This window comes from Anabrus simplex, chromosome 9, assembly GCF_040414725.1.
Source record: "Anabrus simplex isolate iqAnaSimp1 chromosome 9, ASM4041472v1, whole genome shotgun sequence".
NCBI lineage: Eukaryota > Metazoa > Arthropoda > Insecta > Orthoptera > Tettigoniidae > Anabrus > Anabrus simplex.
Window position 1 is genome coordinate 144,482,080 of NC_090273.1, and position 24,001 is coordinate 144,506,080.

General features: G+C 40.1%; 1 protein-coding gene across 1 annotated transcript in view; it reads right to left on the minus strand.

Moving 5' to 3' along the window:
- The window catches only part of mv (lysosomal-trafficking regulator mauve), a 546,555-nt gene that overhangs the window by 271,132 nt on the left and 251,422 nt on the right, over positions 1–24,001 (minus strand). Inside the window, exon 19 of the mRNA XM_068229176.1 lies at positions 11,840–12,119. Coding sequence (XP_068085277.1) covers positions 11,840–12,119 — 280 coding nt within the window. The remainder of the gene's footprint in view (positions 1–11,839; positions 12,120–24,001) is intronic.

Sequence of the window (24,001 nt, forward strand, 5' to 3'; positions counted from 1 at the left end):
TCTAAGTTTGGATATAGCGCAAGAGATTTCATATTCTACAGAAGAAGATACTCCCAAGTTACGTCTTCAACTTCAGAAAATGAAATGAAAATTATAGATGGATTCAACTTCCCACCTACAGTCATTGCCTCCATAAAAAGCTTTTTGTGAACATTAACTCACAGACATGAAAATGAAAATCCACAGCCTGTTTCCAGTCATTCGACCGGGTCAGGAATGGAATGAATGAAGCCCCCATGAAGCGGCGAGGATAGGAACTGTGCCGGCTGCCAAAGCCTGTCGCACTCCTTTGGGGCAATGATTAATGAATGACAGGTCATCATCATCATTCCGTGTCCGGTCAGCATTTCCAAAATGTAGCAACTCCGATGGCCTTGTTGTTCGCCTCAATCAGGTCCTGTGTAGTGCAGGGATGTTCTAGTAGGGGACAGATGAGCAGGTGGTTCGGATCTTGTGTTACACCACACTCGCAGGATGCGTCTCCATCAGCTGGAAGTATGGCCCATTTTTGCATGTTGGTCTTGCAAAGAGGTACGCCCACCCTAAGACGATTAAGTGGTCTCCAAATAGGGTAGGGCAGGTCATTTCCTGGAGCTAGCTCTTCCTTTTCAGGAGTATCAGGTGGCAGCATGCTCTTCCACCTGGTAGACTCAGGTGTTTCTACCAGTGGTTGAGTCCTGGTGATGAAGCTCTTTCTCGACTTCAGTCGACAGACTACAGCCTGGTGATCATGCAGTGGGTGGCGAGAATCATTAGTCTGCTTTGTCCTCTCTGCATCAGCAGCAACAGCCCTTCTGATAGTGGGGGGAGATTCCAACAATCGGGTAGAGTTTGTCAACTGGGGTTGGCTTCAGACATCCCGACAAGATACGTACGGTCTTGTTGATTGCAATGTCAACCTCCTTGGTGTGAGTAGATGCACTCCACACAGGTGAAGCGTACTCTGCAGCGGACACACACAAAGCAAGAGCAGAGGTTCTCAGGACGTGAGGGCTTGCTCCCTAGGTGGTGGCTGTGAGCTTTCTCAAAATATTGTTCCATGAACTAACTTTCAGCCTGGTGTTGTGCCAATGTTTCTTGAAGGACAGTGTTCAGTCAAGAGTAACACCTAGATACACAGGTGTTGGACAATATTCTAGTCGTTTGCCTTGCCATATAATGTCCAGTTCCCGCCGAGCTTCTCTATTCCTTAAGTGAAATGCGCACACCTGACAGGTGAAATGAAATGATAATGGAGAGTGTTGCTGGAATGTAAGATGACAGGGAAACCCGGAGTACCCGGAGAAAAACCTGTCCCGCGTTGTCCAGCACAAATCTCACTTGGAGTGACCGGGATTTGAACCAAGGAACCCAGAGGTGAGAGGCCGGCGTGCTGCCGCCTGAGCCACGGAGGCTCACTAACTCACAGTCACTAAAATTAAAAAAAAAAAAAAGAATGAGTGCATGGTATTTAAGTTCCTCGCACGTACAATTTTCTCAGAAACAAGTGAACCTACAGATATAATGTTTGTTGTGGGTGTCCACAAGGTTTGCATCTACATGGGGTGAATTATAATTTGATAATAAATAAAATTAAGTCTTATCATTTAGACTTTCACGGCCCATGTAACTATTCATGAGTTATATTTTTGGGCTTATGCCATGTAAATAATTGTAAACACACTCAACGTTTCGAAAGGAACCTTGCCTTTCTTCATCAGGAGACAAAAGAGAAGAGAAACGACGTATTGATGGTTGCTAGGAGAAAGCAACAAGGAAGCTTCAAATGGTGCCCAAAGATGTAAAAGGGACACCATTTTTGCCCCATGCTAGAGACAATGAATAGTAACAGCAAAGCATTACTCTCTAATGGTTCTGATAATAGGTAGCCATGATTCACTGAGGTTGTAACCTGTATCGCAGTTGAAATTATCTGGGTGTTTACGTATTTCAACCGCCTCCCTGATAATTCTTGGGCAATATTGCTTTATACGGGCAAGAACATCCATTTCATGGAACAAGACATCATGACCAGGTGTTAAGGCATGATCAGCAACAGCTGATTTATCAGGTTGGTTGAGTCTGATACATCTGGTATGTTCTTTGATGCGAGTACACACCGTTCTCGAAGTCTGCCCAATATAAACCTTGCCACAAGTACAGGGAACTCTGTAGATACCAGGTTGTTGCAATTTAAGCAAACTATCCTTAGTTGGTCGCAGGAGTTCCAAAAACAGTTCGTACATGGCACTTCGTAAGATTTTAGCAATACGATCCGTCGTGTTATGTATGTAAGGTAGGTAAGTAGTTCCTTTTACATCTTTTTTCTTAACAGACGTCCGATTATGTGCCGATTTCAGAACCCTTGAGATCAAAGCTCTGCTGTAACCGTTGCTCTCGAAGGTGGTTCTCAAGGTGTTAATTTCCTCTTGTAGATCTGATGCTTCACAAATCCTCCTGGCCCTGGTAGTCAGAGTTGTAAGGATACCATGTTTCTGGGCAGGGTGATGGTGAGAATCTGCGTGGAGATATCTATTGGTGTGTGTAGGCTTACGATACAAGCTGTGTCCTAAAGATCCATCTTCTTTCTTGGTGACGAGAACATCTAAAAATGGTAACTTGCCGTCAGATTCCATTTCCAAGGTGAAACAAAAGGAAGGGTGCTGGCGATTAAGGTGATCCAGAAAGTGACCAAGATTATCTTCACCTTCTGTCCATACGACGAACGTATCATCCACATATCGCCACCAGATCTTCGGTTTGCAAGGTGCCGACGACAAAGCTTTCTCTTCGAAGTTTTCCATGAAGAAATTGGCCACAACAGGAGAGAGAGGACTTCCCATGGCCACACCATCTGTCTCTTCGTAATATTTCCCATTCCATAGAAAGTAGGAGGAGGTCATGTAATGTTAGAAAAGCCTTGCGATCTCTTCAGTAAAAATATCATTAATGAGAGTTATAACACCATCAACAGGTACTCTCGTAAACAGAGACACCACGTCGAGACTCGCCAAGATGTCGCCTGGCTGAAGTGATATAGTTTTTAACTTCTCAATGAAGTGTGTGGAATCCTTAATATATGAAGGGGTGTTACCCAGGTGTGGTTGAAGAAGACTACCTAAATATTTCGAAAGGGCATATGTCGGGGAACCAATCGTACTGACAATAGGCCTAAGAGGAACATCCTCCTTATGTATTTTGGGAAGCCCAGACAGTCTCGGATGAATAGCATCCCCTGGAAGGAGACTCTTTGCTGCATCTTCTGGAATAGAAGATTGCTTGACCAATTTGATGGTCACATTTGAGCAGCGAGTTGTGGGATCACAACTGTTAATCCTGTATATAGGATGCTAACAAAGACAAGATCTTGTTGTCATATTCATCTTTATCCATCACCACTGTCGCGTTACCCTTGTCAGCGGGGAGAAAGATTACATCAGAATTGTCCCTTAGATCTTTTAGCACCCGGATTTCGCCTTGTTTTAAGTTGGACTTAGATAGATTAGCGGTCTTGAGAACTCTGGTACATTCTTGTCTAACTTCCTCAGCCGCTTCAGGTGTGAGGTTATGTACCGAGGATTCTATAGATGTAATAAGTTCCTCAATTGGAATTCTTCTAGGCGCTACAGCAAAGTTGAGACCTTTGGCGAGAACTGCCTGTTGGGTTTCATTCAAAGGCATACTGGACAAATTTACGACAATTTTGTTGGAATCATGTCTAATGGCATGTGGTTTCTGCATCTGACATAACCTTTCATATTTGAAAATATGCCTGCCCCTAACCTGATCTAGTATGCTGTTGGCTTGCACTGCAGTAATACGATCAAAAACCTTCCATATTTCCTCATTTACGAAGTTCGAGAGGTGTAGATGCAGCTGTAGCAATTCACTCGAGATTGAATCCAACTCCTTACGAGTCTGCTGTATCCTCTCTATCAATAACGCCTTGCTAGTACGACGATAGATTCTCACAGCTTTTGGTGTTCTAAAGGTATGCTTCAACATAACAAAATTTGGTAGTATATCATGGTCCCGGCATCTTAAGAGAAAAGTGAGAGAGGAAATAAGACACACCTTCCTGCGTCGTAATCTACTAAATTTAGACATCGATCGAAAAATATCCTCCCCATAGAGGTTTCTAATATTATCATTTAGACTTCCACGGCCCATGTAACTATTCATGAGTTATATTTTTGGGCTTATGCCGTGTAAATAATTGTAAACACACGCAACGTTTCGAAAGGAACCTTGCCTTTCTTCATCAGGAGACAAAAGAGAAGAGAAACGACGTATTGATGGTTGCTAGGAGAAAGCAACAAGGAAGCTTCAATAGTGCCCAAAGATGTAAAAGGGACGCCATTTTTGCCCCATGCTAGAGACAATGAATAGTAACAGCAAAGCATTACTCTCTAATGGTTCTGATAATAGGTAGCCATGATTCACTGAGGTTGTAACCTGTATCGCAGTTGAAATTATCTGGGTGTTTACGTATTTCAACTGCCTCCCTGATAATTCTTGGGCGATATTGCTTTATACAGGCAAGAACATCCACTTCTTGGAACAAGACATCATGACCAGGTGTTAAGGCATGATCAGCAACAGCTGATTTATCAGGTTGGTTGAGTCTGATACATCTGGTATGTTCTTTGATGCGAGTACACACCGTTCTCGAAGTCTGCTCAATATAAACCTTGCCACAAGTACAGGGAACTCTGTAGATACCAGGTTGTTGCAATTTAGGCAAACTATCCTTAGTTGGTCGCAGGAGTTGCCTAATCTTAACTGGTGTTCCAAAAACAGTTCGTACATGGTACCCACGTTAAGATTTTAGCAATACGATCCGTTGTGTTAGGTATGTAAGGTAGGTAGGCAGTTCCTTTTACATCTTTTTTTCTTAAAAGACGCCCGATTATGTGCCGATTTCAGAACCCTTGAGATCAAAGCTCTGCTGTAACCGAACCCGGCAAGTGAGACGCGCGTGTAGTGGTAGCCAGTTATATCTGACGCTGAGTAAAAATACTGTAACAGTTTTATAGACAGCAAGAATATTTTCCTGATGGATCGCGGTATTGTAGAGACGCATGGAACAGGTATTGGCGGCAAATTTTCAACGGGTTCTCTTCGGTGTTATACCAAAAAAATAAAGCATAATGAAAGCCAATGTTCGGTGTCTAAAAATGCGTACTGTACAACAAAGGCATTCTTATGATTTTACAAAGCACTTTTTGAGCCTGATTTATATTTTTTGAAGGAAAAGTGGGGTTCGCCTTGGATTCAGAGAAATAGGGTACTATAATTTTTTCAGAATGAAATTAAACACACACTTTCACGAAAAATAACAAACAAGTAAGCCGTAGTGTGGATATCATCCGTGGAAACTCAAGTTTTGAACAAAATGATTACCGTTTCATATCAGATTAATGTGTATGGGGGTTTTTCTGACTTTTATACAAAAATCGGGTATAACGACAATCCCCTATAGCGAGTAAATTTTTCGCTGTTATGAATATTCGCTATAACGAACTTCTATTGTATTAAATGTGAGGAGTATAAAATACCCTGCACTCATTCTTTTTATAAGTGATTATATGGATTAAAGGGATATGTTCACAAAAATGCAGACATTTACTTAATTCACTACCATCAATCTTTTGGAGATAGAACACCGTTTTCTTGATATGGCATAAGCCCAAAAGCCCACATCACGTCTACAAGCATGGGCCGTGAAAGCATCATTGATAACAAAATATGTATTGAGTAGGTGGACATTCTTTTCCAACCTATTGTAATTGTTCTTCATTACAGACCAAACATGGAGATTATTTCATATGATATAAGCATAAGTTAGTACAACAGCCTATGGTTATTTATAGGTTTAATACTTTATTGTAGCTGTAGTTTTTGTAGTTTTATTTACATCCATGTGTTAGCTTGTATATCTAGTTCGTCTGTGTATAACATGTCTCAGTGTAGTTCGGGAAAGACAAGTTGCAAGCAAATGACTCCGAGATCAGGTTCTGACCACACGACACCTCGTAATCTGCAGGCCTTTGGACTGAGCAGCGGTCACTTGATAAGCCATGGGGCTGTTGTGCCATGGGGTTTGGTTTGATTTTTATGTTCTGAATTTCTTATATTTTGCAAAATCTGTTGATCAAATATTCTATAGATGAAAATGAAACACTATGTCCCAAATGTAAATGAGTAGCAATCACTGCATGTTAAGACTGATGCTTTCACAGCCCAAAGTTGTAGACATGGTAATAAGCCTTTGGGCTTTAGCTTAATCATAAAACAAGGAAAAATTATTTACGTTTAAAACTCTCCAATACAGGAATGAAGCTCCTGCACATTACTACAACTTAATTCTTCTTCTTACAAATAAACCCTACACTTAGCACCAATCACCAAAACCTCATATCCTTTTTGGTGCTTTCCATTTTCAAATTCCCCTTCAGTAACTAAAGCAACTTATGCTTGTACACAAAATGGTTTAATAAACCTTACCAGCAAGTCTGTTTAGTTCTCAACACACAGAGAACTGGAGCACCTTGTTGTAAACACAAAAGTACATTATAAAAAATTAGCAGTACACTCTGAAGAAAGTAAAAGCATGACTTTATCATGGGATCAAGAAAGAAAGCCGTCACTGTTTCTTTTTCCCTACAATTTGTTTTACATCGCACCAACACAGATATGTCTTATGGTGACGAAGAGATAGGAAAGGCCTAGGAGTAGGAAGGAAGCAGCCGTGGCCTTAATTAAGGTACAGCCCCAGCCAGCATTTGCCTGGTGTGAAAAGGGAAAGCACGGAAAACCATCTTCAGGGCTGCCGACAGTGGGGTTCAAACCCACTATCTCCTGCATGCAAATGCACAGATGCGTGTCCCTAACCGCACAGCCAAATCGCCTGGTTCTCAATGTTTCAAACTGGTTTGTGAACACTTCTTTTTTCTCATTTTCCCTTGCAAAACATTAGACAACGTGTACTTACATACTTAAAAATCTTGCTAGGTTTAGCAACACAGATCTCTTGATAAACTTTTGAAATCTTTTGAAACTTTTTCTGGGTAATAGAAAAGTTGAACTGGCAAATAAGTACAAGCTTTTCGAGCAGTGACGGCATGAACATCTCTGTTCTGAAACAGAAGACAGTTTGTCTCTGATATTATTGACAAAGCCATTACTGCTGCCAATTACTGTGTTGGCATTGTTGGGAACAACAGCTATAAAACCAAGTGAGTTGACTGTGCGGTGAGGGTTGCAGCGATGTGAGCTTACATTGGGGAGTTAAGGGGTTTAATCCCATTGTCAGCAGCACTGAGGGTGGTTCTCCACGGTTTTCCATTTTCACACTTGTTAAGTGCTGGGGCTGTACCTTAATTAAGGCCACAGCTGATACCTTCCCAATCCTTTCCCATCCTTCCATCGCCAAAAATCTTTGATGTGTTAGTGCAACGTATTAAAAAAAATCCCAAGGAATATCTAGAGAAGGAAAACTCACCATTAACTGGACCTCTATTATGAATATTCTCTGCTAAGGATAAAAGTAAAGTGTCCACACCTGACCCTGTTCTAGATTATAAAATAAAACAACCAAAGGATAAAGCTTGACATCGTTGGCATCATAACTGGCATCAGTAGCTAAGGAAATTAGCACGTTTTGCATATATCGATCTATGTCTTGTTTTGTGTTATTAGCCATAAAATTTACTAGTGCTGAAGTGTTTCTTCTGCTACAAACATACTTTGGGACAGTTTTAGAATATGGAAACATTTCTTTGTACAAATTCCCTGCATGGTCAGAAACTGCAAACGGAACAACATTATGTTCTACAAGAAATTATGTAAAAAGCAACTCTGCATTTGTACACTCTTTTCACCACTACTGACAAAGAAATTTGTTAATGGTTTTTTATTTGCCTTTTTTCCCCATTTTATCCATGTTTCGTAGAATAAATCATCCCCACTATGGCAAACTAGCAAAAGTGATGAAATAGGGAACTTGTAGTACTAAAGTTTTGGTCTAGATTTTATTTCTTGCATAATGTCTACCCTCTGACAAAGTCTCACATCTGCAGCTCGTTCTGTATGACTGACTATCAAAGGGTAGAGAAAGGTCCACCTATTCAATACCATACCCTTATATAGTAATCAGTTATAAATACGGACCATTCTTGCATAATGTCTACCCTCTGACAAAGTCTCACATCTGCAGCTCGTTCTGTATGACTAACTTTTATAGTGATCAGTTGTAAATACGGACCACAGTGAAACTCATAACTGTATGACTAACACATAAAACCAATCATGAAATATAAACATTGATTTTGACATGAGTAATCACAACTTCTTTCAGCTCTCCTAATTTTTTGACAATTTGCACATTCGTTAGTTTGCCAGAGGGGGGACGAAATGTGTCATGTGCGATCATCTCTATCACCATTGGATACAGAAGGATCACAACACCACATGTTACAGAACATGTAGACAAAACTAGTTTTTGAAGATATTAACCCAATGGCTGACAAGATCCGATCCTCCGTGAATCGTAAAACTGCCGTGATCTGATCAGATCGGATGCCGTAAAGGCCGGTTTTTAAATAATGCTTGTTCAGGTTTAACGCAACAGATGACTTTGGTATGAATGGTGGAGATCCATGGTATCCCTAACTGCAAGTAAATACCATTTTCTCTCTGACAAAGACAATATAACATTCTTATTTTTTTATTTCTTTGAGAGGTTGGCACGCACTGGCCATGTCATGTGCACCATGAACATTGCGCGGCAAGTTTCTTTAATACAAAGTATGTTATTTTTAATATCCACCTATTCAATACAAAGAGATCTAGTAAATTAAGAATTAAATCTTATCATAAAAAGTTTATTGGAGATGGCGTAAGGAATAAGGCACAATATTTACCAAATTTTATTTCAACGCAGCAATTTACATATTCTTTTTGAACTTTTAACTAACTACTTGTTACCACATTTAAAAAACAAGACATTCGTAAAGATCTACGATAAGGATTGATTGTAAGACTTTGTCATAAGAGTACTAATAACTATAGTTCAGTTATTATGAGTTTCGACTTGACGTTTGAGCGCTGCCTTTTGGCGGAGGGTAAGTGAATTAATCAACAGCCAATCACAGACAGCTGATCGCTCCAATAGAGCGCGTTAGACTCCAGTTGCAGTTAGCAGCGTTGTCGATTTGCTGTTTACTGTAACCACGTGCTATCAGCTGCATGTTGTATTGTACTCAGTTCTTTTCGTGGTCTTTGTGTGTCTTTGTGCTACGTTGTTGTTTGTTTATATTTTGCAGTGTAGAGTTTATAAATGTATTGTTTAGTATTTTTAACAGTATAGCGCATTATATTCTAGTAAATAGTGTGTATTTTATATATATTTTATATAGTAGCTTAGTTTAACATTTCATTCGGTAGTTATATAGTAGGTTAATTTTAGGCCCGTGTGTGAATTTGATGTTCTGTCATGTCGACGCCTACGTTTAAGGATGAAGCTCCCAAGAGAAGAAAGCCCTTCGGACATTTCCTTTGTTACGGGAAACTGAATCTAACAGCAACGCGAGATCTTCTACATGGTAAGTAGAAATTTAATTTAATTTTCTCACGGTTTATCTGTTCGAGCACTGACATATTTTTATCTTGTAGCCTTATCCTAAATGTGTTGTGCATTATTGATCTTACGTGAATCATGTATGTTGCTACAAAGAATAACCGATTATGGACTTATATTCCAGTATTTACATTTCTGTTCGTGTTGTGTATCGTAAATCAGCTGTTTGTATTCGTGGCAATTTGGCACCACCGGCTGACTTCCGGCTAACTGTCAAGTCGAAACTCAGAAAAACGGAACTATACTATATTCTACTTGCCAGTCATTTTATACACATTTGTACCTTAAACAGTATCCTCTTATTTAGGTATAAGAACAATCAAGATCCTGATCTATCTATCTTTCTTTCAGGCATGAGATTTTTAGGCTGATGGTGCCCTCATTACGGGTGAAATATGTCCCTATATCTAATATGTTAAGAACTACTTCTTAAATTTAAATTTAAAAAACTCTTGTGTATTGAACAGGTGGAATTTATAATCTAGTATTATTATTATTATTTGACTAAGTACATTTCAATATGGACCATAACATGAGATTTGTAACATGTAGAGTTAGGTATCGCGAGAAATACACTCAACAACATCATAATAAGCATTATCAAAGACTCGTTAAGCATTCTGCACCACCACCATTATGTTTCACAATTGTTAACCTGATGAGTGCTATGCCTGCCTATAGACGGGCTGACGTGGCCGGTCCAGCACTGCTACACCCGTATATAGACGGTGTGCGAGTAATTTTTTTTGTTTCCCAGTTCACACTCGAGTGCCAATTTGATCTCTAACAAGTTCTGCCATCTGTTGAGCATTATGTAGAACTAATTGATCACAGATTTTACCTTCGCGAAGTAACTTACAGAGCCTTTTGTAGACATCTGTGGATTTCATCTGTGATGTAAACAAACATGGCAGAACAACAATCTAATTGCAGCGATGTTATTTCGGATCAAAGAGCCTTTCAGCTATTAAGCACAGCAGAAAATGATGATGGAGAGGACGATTTTAATGAATTGTTAAGCGATTTTGAAAGTGAGAGTGATACAGAGAGTGCCGAAAATATTGTATGTGAGAAAGAAACAGAGCCTCCTTCTGAACGAAATAAGAAAAACACGGTGAGTTCAAAAGCTATTTTATCACTATTTTCGTGGTAGACAGATTACTTTTCTCCACCAGATTTTCAAGTAACTGTGACAGACTCTGAGAGCCAAGTAGTGTTTGATGACAACCCGAAAATCATTGATTGATTAAAAACTTTTGTGCCAGTGGCGTTGGTGCAGATGGTTGAACAAATCGGTATCACAAACAACCAAAAACAAAACAATGAACTATCACCACATTCCAGGTTTAGAAAATATTTTAAAATAACAACTTGTGTACTTCTAAGAAGTTACATGTATAAGTTGCGTACAGATTTTAGGAAATATTATTATTTTGGGCCCTTTACTTTGTATAAAGATAATGAATGCATAGGCACAAAAGTGTAATTTTGTTTTCTCTCAAAATAATACTTAACATAAGTGTAGGCTTTTCCATTTGCATTTAGATTTATAAAGAACCAACATTTATAAACATTTGAAGGCAATCACCCCACTGATAAGTAAAAAATTGAGACTTCTACAAAAAATTTTACATACAAATGAAAAACTCAGCATTGAGGTACCAAACAGTTAACTGGTAACTCAGCACTTAAAAGGTTAATCTAAGACACTTTGTGTGATAATCTCCTATTAATGTACCTGTGGGGGGATAATAAAAAATTTTAAATCATGATTGTATCTGTGGGGGAAAAAAAATTATTTTCCATAATAAATATGCCCTTAACCATAATATTAGCACAAAATCCGTACAAACTATGGAATATCCATAATTGTTGACAGGTCTGCATAGGGCAGATTTTGAGACACCCAGGGAAGTGTAGGCAGTAAGAGCATTACGGGTAGACCAAGGCATGAATATGACAAAACAGATTAGAGTAGATCCAGTAATTACATAATGAAAAGATTAGCACAGGCTAGGGTAGTTTCGATAGCAGCATCAAACCAGTCCAAGGACTGACGACGACGACAACAACAACAACAACAACAACAACAACAACAACAACAACAACAACAACTTTCCATCTTACTATTATTTCGATATCTGGCAGACAGTGCATGAAGTGTAAAAGGACATAATAAGAATTAGAGAGAACTTAAAATGTAACAATTTACTTTCATACCTAGTTTCTCCTGGGCCGAACTGCTGCGTGACACTATAGATTTGTTGTTAGTCGATACTGCTGGGCTGCTTGGTGGAGAGTGGGACAGCAAGAAATAGAAGCTTGGCCGCACATGCGTAATGTACGTCGAACTGGCCTGGTGCAGAAGAACCAGGAAGTCTGTTACAGCCACAACGTGAGAGAATTCCGGAGGTGCACCCATTAGAGAACGAATTAATTCCACTAAAGAACAGCATACTGAAGAATGAAGCTGCAGCGACTCTTCATAGAGAAATCTTTCCTGTTCATAGAACAAAAAAAAAAATTAACTCTTTGAATACCGTTATTCAAATTGACATAAAATTTTGTTATAACACGAACCAATTCAAACCTAAAATAATTTGCTAAGAAGGAAGCCATACTTTCCTTTCCTGTGTCCACTCAGTTAAATGTAACTTAAAAATTCTTCAGTCTTTTGAACACACAGGTTAAATATAGATATTATAGTACAACAAACCTGTAAAAATAAAAACCACATTGTTAAATAGTGTGTATTTTTGTGGTTGACAGCACAAACACCTATGCTATTGAAATAAAGCAAGGAGTGAGGCAAGGCTGTGTTCTACCTCCACTCCTGTTCAATATTTACTCTGAAAGGGTATTTTGTGAAGCACTAGAAGGAAAATGGGACGGCATCGTTGTTAATGGAATCACAATAAACAATCGGCGATATGCAGATGATACTGTTCTGCTTGCAACAAGTGCTGAAGATCTGCAGACATTACTAAACTGTGTGGTTGAACACAGTGCTGCAGCAGATCTACGTTTAAACACGTAAAAGATCTAAGCAAACATGTCATTCAACCTCTTAACGTGACAATAGCTGTCACATCACTGGAGCAAGTTCAACGATTTAAGTAGCTCGGCAGTGTATCTGATCACAACTGGAACAACGCTGTTGAAATTAGGTCCCGAATTGAACATGCTTAAAGTAAATACAAAATTTTAATATTCCACCTTCTCAATACTAAAAAAATCATTTGATATTTTTACAAAAACATTACAATGATATTAAAAGGTACTAGTTTCGGTCCACTGTGGACCATCATCAGCCTAGCCAAATTACAACAGTAAAAGACATAGTGATAAAAATAGTGTGGAGAAATGAGAGAGGATCTACAAGGATGGGATGGTGGTGGAATGACAGATAAAAGTGAAAAACCGTATTTGCGAATAATGATAAGTAACAGAAGTGTTCACAATGACAAGTAAAATCTTGTGAAGTCATGTAAAAACGTTACGTGAAAACGCCGAAACTTCTGACGAGGTCAGGCAGAGTTCCTCGATAGATAGCAACTTCGTACTCTTTAGATAAATAAAAATAAAAAGAAGGACAGTGAACGAACTTAGCTGTGTTCTGTAAATCCTTGCCAAGTGTTCATTACGAGTGTTAGTAATTTTTAGGATCTAAAGAGTACGAAGTTGCTATCTATCGAGGAACTCTGCCTGACCTCGTCAGAAGTTTCGGCGTTTTCACGTAACGTTTTTACGTGACTTCACAAGATTTTACTTGTCATTGTGAACACTTCGGTTACTTTTTATTCGCAAATACGGTTTTTCACTTTTATCTGTCATTCCACCACCATCCCATCCTTCTAGATCCTCTCTCATTTCTCCACACTATTTTTATCACTATGTCTTTTACTGTTGTAATTTGACTAGGCTGATGATGGTCCACAGTGGACCGAAACTACTACCTTTTAATATCATTGTAATGTTTTTGTAAAAACATCAAATGATTTTTTAGTATTGAGAAGGTGGAATATTAAAATTTTGTATTTACTTTAAGCATAGTCTCAACTCAATACGGAACCTAACAATGAAGTTTATTACTTTTACCGAACTGAACAGGCAAGTCTTCCATTCAAAAGAATGAGCGAACTTCTCTGTAACAGGGACTTTAAGATAATTCTCTGTCTCCGTTTACTTCGGTGTTATATATTTTCTGTCTTATTTTATGGTGCTGAGACTTAGATCCTAACAGAGAACACTACCAAAAAACTTTGATCTTTTAAGATATGGTGTTACCGACACCAGCTCAGTATATCATGGGTTGACAGAATACGTAACACTGAAGTACTCACACGCTTGAACAAAGAGCTAGAGGTCATACACAACAATAAAAAGAAGAAACTTGAGTAGTTTGGCCATATCATTTGAAATGATAAATATAGACTCCTTTAGCTTGTCTTTAAAGGTAAAATTGAAGGAAGGAGAAGTAGGGGAAGCAGGAGAATATCTTGGCTACGGAATCTACGAGAATGGTTCGGGCTCAGTACCCCCACTCTTTTCTGAGTTGATGAAAACAAGAACCAGATCACCCTGATGAAAGCCGACATCCAATGAGGATATGGTATGAGAAGTACTTTTATCCCTTGTTTAAAACGTGGTGGTTTTTTTTTAATTTTTTTTACAGGTATGCTGTAGTATAATATATTTATTCAACGAATCAATGACTTCCCGCAATTATGGGTTGGCACATTGGACAGAGTAAAGCATATCAGGACAGAGAATGTTTTATTATACAGAAATATAGCGGTGATACGGATTTTTTAAATTATGGAGGTCCGAACTGGTGAGATTTCAGGATGTGTACTGATCCGCGTATGGCGGTGGTAACTATTCTTTCAATGCTGTTCATAGGCAGATCAAACTTCTTCCAGAATTTCATGAACAAGGCAGGTATTGTGCCATGAGCACCAACCATTAGGCCGATAACTCTACTTCATTCAGCTGGTATTTATCTTTGTAGAACGGGATGGTGGGTGCGTACATGTTCTGCTTTTCAAGATGAACTTCAGCAGACTGGCCGACATGGTGCTTGAATCGGATGGTCGGATCGATAATGAAGCCTTTCTTGTCATTACCTTTAAAGGCAATTATGTCAATTCATCTGGTAATCCCTGCTGTAGACAAACCGTCGACTTCTTCCTGTACACGGAAGTTTTTGCTACGGAGTTCTTCTGCGATCAGTGATCTTATCTTGTGGTGACGCGAGTTTCTCAGTACTTCGCCATAAGGGCAAGAGCCCAGAACGTGAGCCAGTGTTTCTTTCTCTCTGACACATCTGCTACAGAGGTTTCCATCCTGACTTCCGCTAGGAATAGTTCATACTGCAGAAACATTTGATGTCTTGATTGCCTCTCGCAATTCGCTACAAGAAAGTCCCTGGTGATGCCTGATCCAATTATTGGCTGGAGTGTACTCTTTATATAACTCTACACCGATCCCCTTCTGAGGCAAAGAGCACCAAGTTGCCATTTCATGATTTCTTAGTTTTTGGTGGATTTTTCTTGGATTTAGAAGGTCACTGCCTTTACTGGAGAATTAGTTAATATCTGTGATGATGAGGGTCTGTAGACAATGCGCTGTTCCAGAAGTCAGATCACGCATCTTTAAAACGTAGCTATTGCTGGCTCGGCGAAGAGCATTGCATGTGCTTATTTGTTGCAGATGTACTTCCCAGTCGCTTTGAAAAGTCCGAGGTCTTTGAATCTTACATCAGAATACAGAGCACTATCGGGTGTATCCATGGGTAATTGCAGAATTTCCTTTAGGGTGCTCTTTACCATTTTGTCGGCGGTTTTCAGGAAGCCAAGCGGTATTTGTCTGATTTCGGCGGTCTGAAAAGCATATACGACAGAAGGGCTGACTGCTTTGTTCAAAACAATGAACTTTTGATCTGCCTTTAACAAAGGTGAGGCTGTAAGTGCAACTAACTTCTTGTGCAAAGTTTTTAGAGAAGAGTTTGCATCAAAGCTGTGTGTTTCGTTAAAAGTGACGCCGAAATATCGAATTTCTTCTCTTTCTTTAACAGTACTGATCTTAAAATTGTCGTGAATATCAAGCACTCCGTCCACGAGTTTCCCCTTTTCAATACATATGCCCACACATTTGTTGGCATTTATCTGTAGACCGATTCCCTGGAACGATGTGATAGCAATGCGTGTCAACTCGAAAGCTACTTCCTTATTTTTGCCAACAAATTTATGTAAATCATCCAAGACGATTTTGTATTGATTAGGTGGTCTAATAAATAACTTAATGTTATTATTTCAATCTAATATCATCAATACGGACCAAAAATGATATTTATTACATGTAATGACTGTGTCATCGGTAAAACCTATAATATTAAGAGGGGGCAATTCTGCAGAAACTGATTTGCCATATGCTTGTAGTAGGTTTTCTTCTGTTATCTCATAAAAAATGAAATCTGTGGCCAGGTTATACAACGCTAGCGATAATGGTGATCCCTGCAGAAGTCCTCTTAGCAAGCAAATTGGCTTCGTTTTAACCCTTAGTAGTTTTGATCTGTGTTGTATTGTCAGTCTGTAGATTGATGACTATACTCCGTACGGCTCTACTTCTAAATTGACGTTTTAGCAGATTTTGGCTCTGTCTGGTGGTTATGCGCTGAAGCATAGACATCCAACCAATCCCAAGCTGCCATTCATATCGATTTATATCGGCAAAGCACGATCTCGAAACTTAGTTGCCAACTCTAATATTTACATTCGCCACGTGGTTAACCTATCTCGCTCAGCGTGTTTGGTATTCGGTACGGTTCGCGATCTTTTGCATTTTCCTTCAATATTTAGTGTGTTTTTCATATTGTTGGAGGGTTCCAGTGACTCTGAGATCAGTAGAGTGTTCCCTTTGTAGGCCATAACCTCCTTTCTGTGCCAGCCATTAGCCGTTAATGATGTGTTATTTCCTCATTCTCTTTTATTGTTAATAATATATTCTCTTATAGTGCCAGATATTGTTAGAAAGTGTAGTTCTTGTGAATTTGCTTTCAATCCATATTCATTCGTTTTTCTGAGTACTGTTTTACAATTTAAAAGGGCTGTTTACCGCGGTCATATTGCATCAGCTGTTCTCGCAGGCGTAGCGCGCTGGCAACAGAAGGAAGGCGATGCTCATTTGTTTTGCGAAACTTCAATTTAGAAGTAAGGCCGTGCGGAGTATAGTTTCTTCAGTTTAGATGGAAGTGGCTCGGCAGCTAGTGTTAGATTTAGGTGCTGATGTCCGATATTGTCAAAGGCTTTTGATATGTCTAAAAAAATCACGGTAACATCTTGCTTATCTGTCTTTGCTGTCTTGAGGAGTCCTCTGAGAATGGAAGTATTTATAAGGCATCCTGGCTGGTTGTTAAAGCCTCTTTGGTGTTCACTGAAAATTACAAAGGAGCGCAAATGCTGATCTAATACCCTTTCAATGACACGTCTAATTACCGAACGGATCATTACTGGCCTCCAGTTTGACAGACATTCGACATTACCTTTCTTATGTATCAACACTGTTCTAGCATTCTTTAGACATTGGGGTATTTTGCCTGTTGAAAGCATTCGAGTCGCAATGATTGCTATGATTTTGCATACCGTATCATCCCTGATGACATGTACTATAAGACACGGTCAGGACCAGGAGCGGTTATCTACTGCGACTCAACGTGTTGCTGCGGACATTTCTTCTTTCGTGATTCTGGGGCTGTATGTTTCATCTAGCTCCACATGGTCTACGACACTGATTTTGGAGCAGTAATCATGCCTTATATTGGACTTTTCATTGGAAAATAGATTGGAGTCTGTTGTCTGTTAGGTCATCAGCCCAGAGGCTGGTTGGATCTTCAAATAGCACCACCAAGGGTTATGCGGTTATAAGGAAACCGCAAAAACCAATGGTAGCACGAAAATGAGGCGTACTAGGCAAGATGAGGAGTGAGGTAGTTTGTCACTGCTTTCCTCACTGGACCAGAAAGTACTATTGCAGCAAGACTGACCCTATGAGCAACACCTTTCATAACGCTCAGATGAACTAGTCGTGCTCTGAATGTCAGTACTCAGCACTACCCATACACCAGCAGCTTCCATATTGTCACAGCCATGGATGTTGACTGGGACTTCGGTGGAAGCTACACTTTACTCTGGCCTGTGCCAAGAGATGGATGCAAAAGTACTGTATCCATCAAGAAATAATAGTAGGCAGTAGATCGGAGTAAGTGGCAGATATTTTGGAAATATCAATGCTGCAAGATTCGGATTTTGGATTCAGTACCCTCCGCACGGCTTTCCTTCGCTGATTTTAGAACTGAAACTGAGTGAACTGATAGTCATATTTACATTTTCTTTCTTGGCGCTCTCTCTTTGGTCACATGTTGTGGATTCAAGGACTTGCTATGTGATTTACCTTGATGTCCAAGACATTGTTTTCTCCTAGCTTCGTAATATTTCGTAGCAGGGTGTTTTGGACCAGGTAAGAGATGGATAGATTTACTCAGAAATTCTGACAACTCCCACACAAGTGTGTCAAACTCAGAATCGTTTTCACTGGAGAACTGAATGAATCTATTCTTCTATTCCTTTAATTCTGACTGGAAAATAGTCTCCTCTTGAACAAGATATTGATGCTCAATGGGAATAATATCATCTTCTGATTGGGATATGCATTGACTGAAGTTGGTTAACAAGGTAGTTCGATGTATTTGCGGATGAGAGCGACTAATGTGAATGTTTACATCTCTTGATCCTTGAAAATATCCACCGCAGTGAGGGCATTGGGTTCTTCGTGTATTGGAATTATCTTACGGTCTCTTCATATTCTCCTCGTTTTGTTCATCCTGTACATCTTCACTTTCTGTCTCAGAGTCTGAATATTTATATTGTGGTCTAAAATTTCTTCCTAATAAAGAGAATATTCCCGTGGAGCCCGTAGAGGTAGTAGGTCGTTCCGTTGGGGCATAGTATTGATTCTCTTTCTGGCTTGACCTATCCTTATGTTTCTTCCCCCTGTGGACAAGCAAGCCTTTATGAGAAGAGGTTTTATCACAGTGAAGGCATTTATTTCTTGTCTCTAAATCAGTCTCCGTTCTGAATGGGGACGGTGGTTAAGCGGAGTGTCAAAGTTTAATGGTATGACAAATCATGGTATAGACATTATGAAATCAATAGTGCTTGCACTGCACTCAATTCTTGAATTATCTTGAATGGTTTATTATCGCTATGCATAATGTTGTGTTTACTGCGATATGCTGAATTCCAGAAGGAATTCTCACAAACTGAACAAGAGAAAGACCTGGTTTGAGTATGCTTATCGTGATGTCGCCTTAGAAGAGATGTTGTTCTGAAGGTTTGCTGGCAAATTGTACAATGGGATGGCCTGCTCTCAGGGTGCGGACTAGTATGACTTTGAGGAACTGAAGGCAATTTGAAAGTACTTCACAAATTGTACATTCAAACTGTTTACTCGTTGGATGAATGAAGATTTGGGCTTTGAGATGACTTGATTGGGAGAACGCCTTCCTGCAGATTTTACAACGGTGTAGCCTATCTGCTGCGTGAGTTAGCAGATGACGCTTCAAATCATATCTTCTGTTAAATATCTTCTCGCAAGTAACACATGGATCCATTGGCACTAGGGAATGAATGTTGCTCACGTCCGCAGGATATACCTCCATATTGCCCTGCACATGTTCCCCGGATGGTGCTAAGCGAGCAACACATTGGTGGCCAAACTATCAACAGTCGTTGATCTCCTGGCCAAATGGACTCGGAGAGAACTTCTGCAAATGGTCCTTCTCAGGACCAACCTGCAAAGATACTAGGACCTTCTTTACGAATATGCCAAATAAACATCAAACGCATACCCAGATCGAAGAGTGAACATCTTTCTAGAATCCTTCTTGAAAATTACATCAATTTACTGACTATTCAAGAAACTCATACTGTGACTGAGGAACAGCTAAGATCGAGAGGAAAGATCCCTGGTTATATTGCTATTGGGGCAACCTACCACCAGATGTATGGGGCAGCAACCTATGCTCGTTCGAATCTACGAGATGTTCGGCTCATTTCAGCAATGGTGACTGACGATGTTCACGTGGTAACAGTTGACATATCTGGCACCAAAGTGGTAAATGTGTATAAACCACCATCTGTGGCTTGGCCAAATAAAGTGCTTCTCATCCAGCAATATATGTCGGAGATTTCAATAGTCATCATCCGAACTGGAAATATGATGATACAGATGAATGTGGCTCTCAACTAGTCACCTGGGCTGAAGCTAATATCTACACTTGGTTTTTGATGTGAAAGATAGAGGAACCTTTAAGTCAGCCCACTGGAAGAGAGAATACAATCTTGATCTTTGCTTTGTCACTGAAGATGTAAATGGTATTGTCCTGTCTACTACAAGGAAAGTAACGGAAAACTTTCCCCACAGTCAACACAGACCTGTCATGATAACTACAGGAATACAAATACCTTTGGTTAAAAGCACACCTCGACCACGCTGGAATTTCAATAAAGCCAAGTGGGATTGCTTTTCAGAAGATCTTGACAAATGTGTCCGATTCATACTGCCTATTCAGTCTAACTACGAACGTTTTGCTGGACTTATTATCTCAATTGCAAAGAAATATATTCCAAGAGGGCTGCAGAAAGAGTATATCCCTGGATGGAATGAAACTTGTGAGACACTCTACAGGGTGGAGAGTGCTCTGTTACAGTCTCGACAGCACAAGTGGAGACTATGGACTTCAAACAGTCCAGCAGAAAAGCCTGGAGTCTTCTCAGGAAGCAGAACCTGCCACAAGAGAAATGGTTGCATCACCCCCAACCTAGTAGCTGAACATATTGTTAATATGTCACGAGCACCCTCTGATAAGAAACATACCGTCCAAATAAAGAAGTTGCTCAAACAACAGAAAAGCAACTTGCAGGAGAACCCTATATACTCGGAACCATTTTCACATCTGGAAGTAGATACTGCTATTAAAAGCCTCAAACCTGGTAAAGCTGCTGGCTTTGATTGGACATTTCCTGAGTTTTTGATACATAGGGGTCCAAACACAAAGCACTGGTTGGCTAAATTCTACTCTAATATCTTATCGTCTGGAAATCTGCCATATGAATTCCGGGTAAGCAAGATCATTGCAATTCTGAAACCCGGTAAACCGGAAGACCAAGTCAATAGCTACCGACCAATAGCATTGCTGAGTGCTTGCTATAACCTCCTTGAGAGACTTGTGTACAATAGGATTCGTTCGGCCATTAATGAAGTGATTCCAGTACAGCAAGCTGGATTCAGGCAGAACTGAAGCTGTGTTGACCAGGTGCTAGCACTAACAACTAACATTGAGGCTGGTTTTCAAAGGGGTACTAAAACATCTGCAGTCTTTGTAGATCTTTTTTTTTTTTTTTTTTGCTATTTGTTTTACGTCGCACCGACACAGATATGTCTTATGGCGACGATGGGATGGGAAAGGCCTAGGAAGTGGAAGGAAGCGGCCGTGGCCTTAATTAAGGTACAGCCCCGGCATTTGCCTGGTGTGAAAATGGGAAACCACGGAAAACCATCTTCAGGGCTGCCGACAGTGGGGCTCGAACCCACGATCTCCCGATTACTGGATACTGGACGCACTTAAGCGACTGCAGCTATCGAGCTCGGTGTTTGTAGATCTAAAGGCTGCATATGGTACTGTGTGGAGGCAAGGATTGATGTTGAAGCTGCAGCGAGTTATCCCTTGCAAAACTGTTACCACACTGATCAACAATATGCTGACCAAAAGGCTCTTTCGTGTCGTCATGTATGATGACATTAGTCGTCTTAGAAAACTAAAAACTGGCCTTCCCCAGGGATCAGTATTGGCACCTCTTCTATTCAATCTCTACATATCGGATATTCCTGAGACAAAACCAGTAAAATTCTCTTATGCAGACGACCTAGCCATTGCCATTCAACATCCAGATTTCAGCCATGCTGAGGCCATGCTGACATCTGACCTGAATACACTTAGCTCTTACTTCCAAAATTGGAGACTACAACCCAGCATGAATAAGACAGAATCTGCTTGCTTCCACCTCCACAACAAGTTGGCTGATATAAAACTCTAAGTATGCTTCAATGGCTCAGTGCTAAAGCACAATCCTAACCCAAAGTACCTCGGGGTAACGCTTGACCGAACCCTATCTTATAGAAAGCATCTTGAAAACCTCGGATCTAAGTTGAGATCACGCAATAATATTCTAGTTAAATTGTATGGAACTTCATGGGGTGCTTCAGCAGACACATTACGACGTACTGCACTTGGCCTCATGTATTCTGCAGCTGAATACTGCTCTTCAGTATGGCTTAACAATTGCCACGTGAAGAAAGTCGATGTACAACTTAACACCACCGTGCGTATCATTTCTGGTACTCTGAAGCCTACTGCAACGCATTGGCTGCCAGTCCTGTCCCACATTGCTCCACCAAGCCTGTGACGTTCAAGAGCCCTTTTTCAAGAATATGATAAGATCATGTCCAATCAAACTCTACCCATCCACAGGGATGTTGCAGATCTCTGGAGACAAAGGCTAAAATCCCATTAGCCACCAATGAAACAAGCTAAGAATCTAATGGATGCTGGTTTCAATTTAAAAGAGGAATGGAAAGAGCAATGGTTTTGTACAGCTCCGGAGTGGCCAAGCCTCTTTAATCCAAATCATGCCCCAGCTGGTTTCAGTTTGCCAAGAAGAACGTGGTCATCGCTGAACAGGTTTCGCACTAATTGTGGAAGATCTGCATTCTCCCTTCACCAGTGGAGCTCAGGGACTCTCCAGCATGTTATTGTGGTGCATTGGTCCAGACCATGAATCATATAATGGTCGAATGCCCTCTGCGTGCTTATGGCGGAGACTGGAAAGACTTTGCTGATGTCTCAGTATTCCTAGCGCAGTGGATAAATAATTTAGATACGATGTATAATTGTTCCCTACTTAGTACCATGTATTCTTTGCAGGTTTTTTTTTTTCTTTTGTATAATATTGTATATACTTGTCCATTATGTAAATTTCATCTCCACTGTTGTTGCACTCTCCATCGTTGGCTTCTTCCATCTCGTCTTCATTAGAACAGTATTTAATCTATGTGTTCAACAGACTGAAGAGCTTTAAAGTTACATTTAAACCTAAAATAAACCAATCATCTCCAATGGTGCGATAAATACAGTAAGCACAACGGGAATTTATACACAATAAGTGAATTTTAGATCAACTTCTCCATTGTGTATCCAGCCCACGCTGTTGTACATAAGGAAGTCCACTTCAGTTAGTTCTCTGTGTGTTTGAACATCTGCCATTCTATCAGTGTATCTATGAGGTTTTATATTTGGGCCTTTGTTGCCTGCGCTCCAAATATCTGACTCCTCAATCGACCCTAGAGGAACATAACTATTCATCACCTTCACTTTTTGCCACTTGAATTAACAGCTTCTCCAATACTGTTTTCTAAATCACACTACCAAAGCTGAAATCAATATCACTAACATTGTCTAGCTCATCTTCAACAACACCTGGCATAATATTCGCATCAATAATACTCACTATACAGTATATCATGAACACCTCGACACACCTCTATGTTTCTTCTTCTTGTCATCTGGGCCTACTGAGGACCATGGGGCTCGTTTCAACTCCTTGTAAGGAAATTCTGTTTTCTTCGCCCAGAAAGCTTTCATCTTCTGGCTGTGTGCTTGTTTGCTTTCCTCGGTCCACTTCGGTTGGGTGGTGCCTGTACTCTGTCTGCTGGTGAGAGACTCTGGAAAGACACCTTGAAAGGTCAACTGCTGGAATAATACACGATCCTGTATGGTTTGTTCTGAAATCCCCAGCTGTTCTAAGTCGATTCACTGTGGTAATCCATTTATTTTTGGACGCTTTCCCTCTGCCTGTGGTAAAGATCTTGCTGGTAAGTCTGTAAGTACTCATATGAGTCAAATGCCCATAGAAAGTCAATCGCCTCTTCCTCATGGATGTAACTATGTCTTCTTGAAGATCATAGATCTCATTGTTGTGCCTTATCCTGTAGGTACCATACCCTTCTCTTATTGGTCCTAAAATCCTCCTTAATATTTTTCATTCCTTGAGCTCTAGCTTCCTCAGTGGACCTTTTCTGTTTATCAGAAGACACTCAGAGGCGTACAGTATGGACGGTCTTACTACTGAATTGTAATGTTGGAGTTTAAGGTTCTTAGAGAGGTGCTTGGATGTATAGATGCTCTTACAGGTATGGTAGATCCTTTCCAACTTGGTGCATCTGGTATCTATTGCTAATGTCTCATTCTTGGTTGCTGAAATCCAC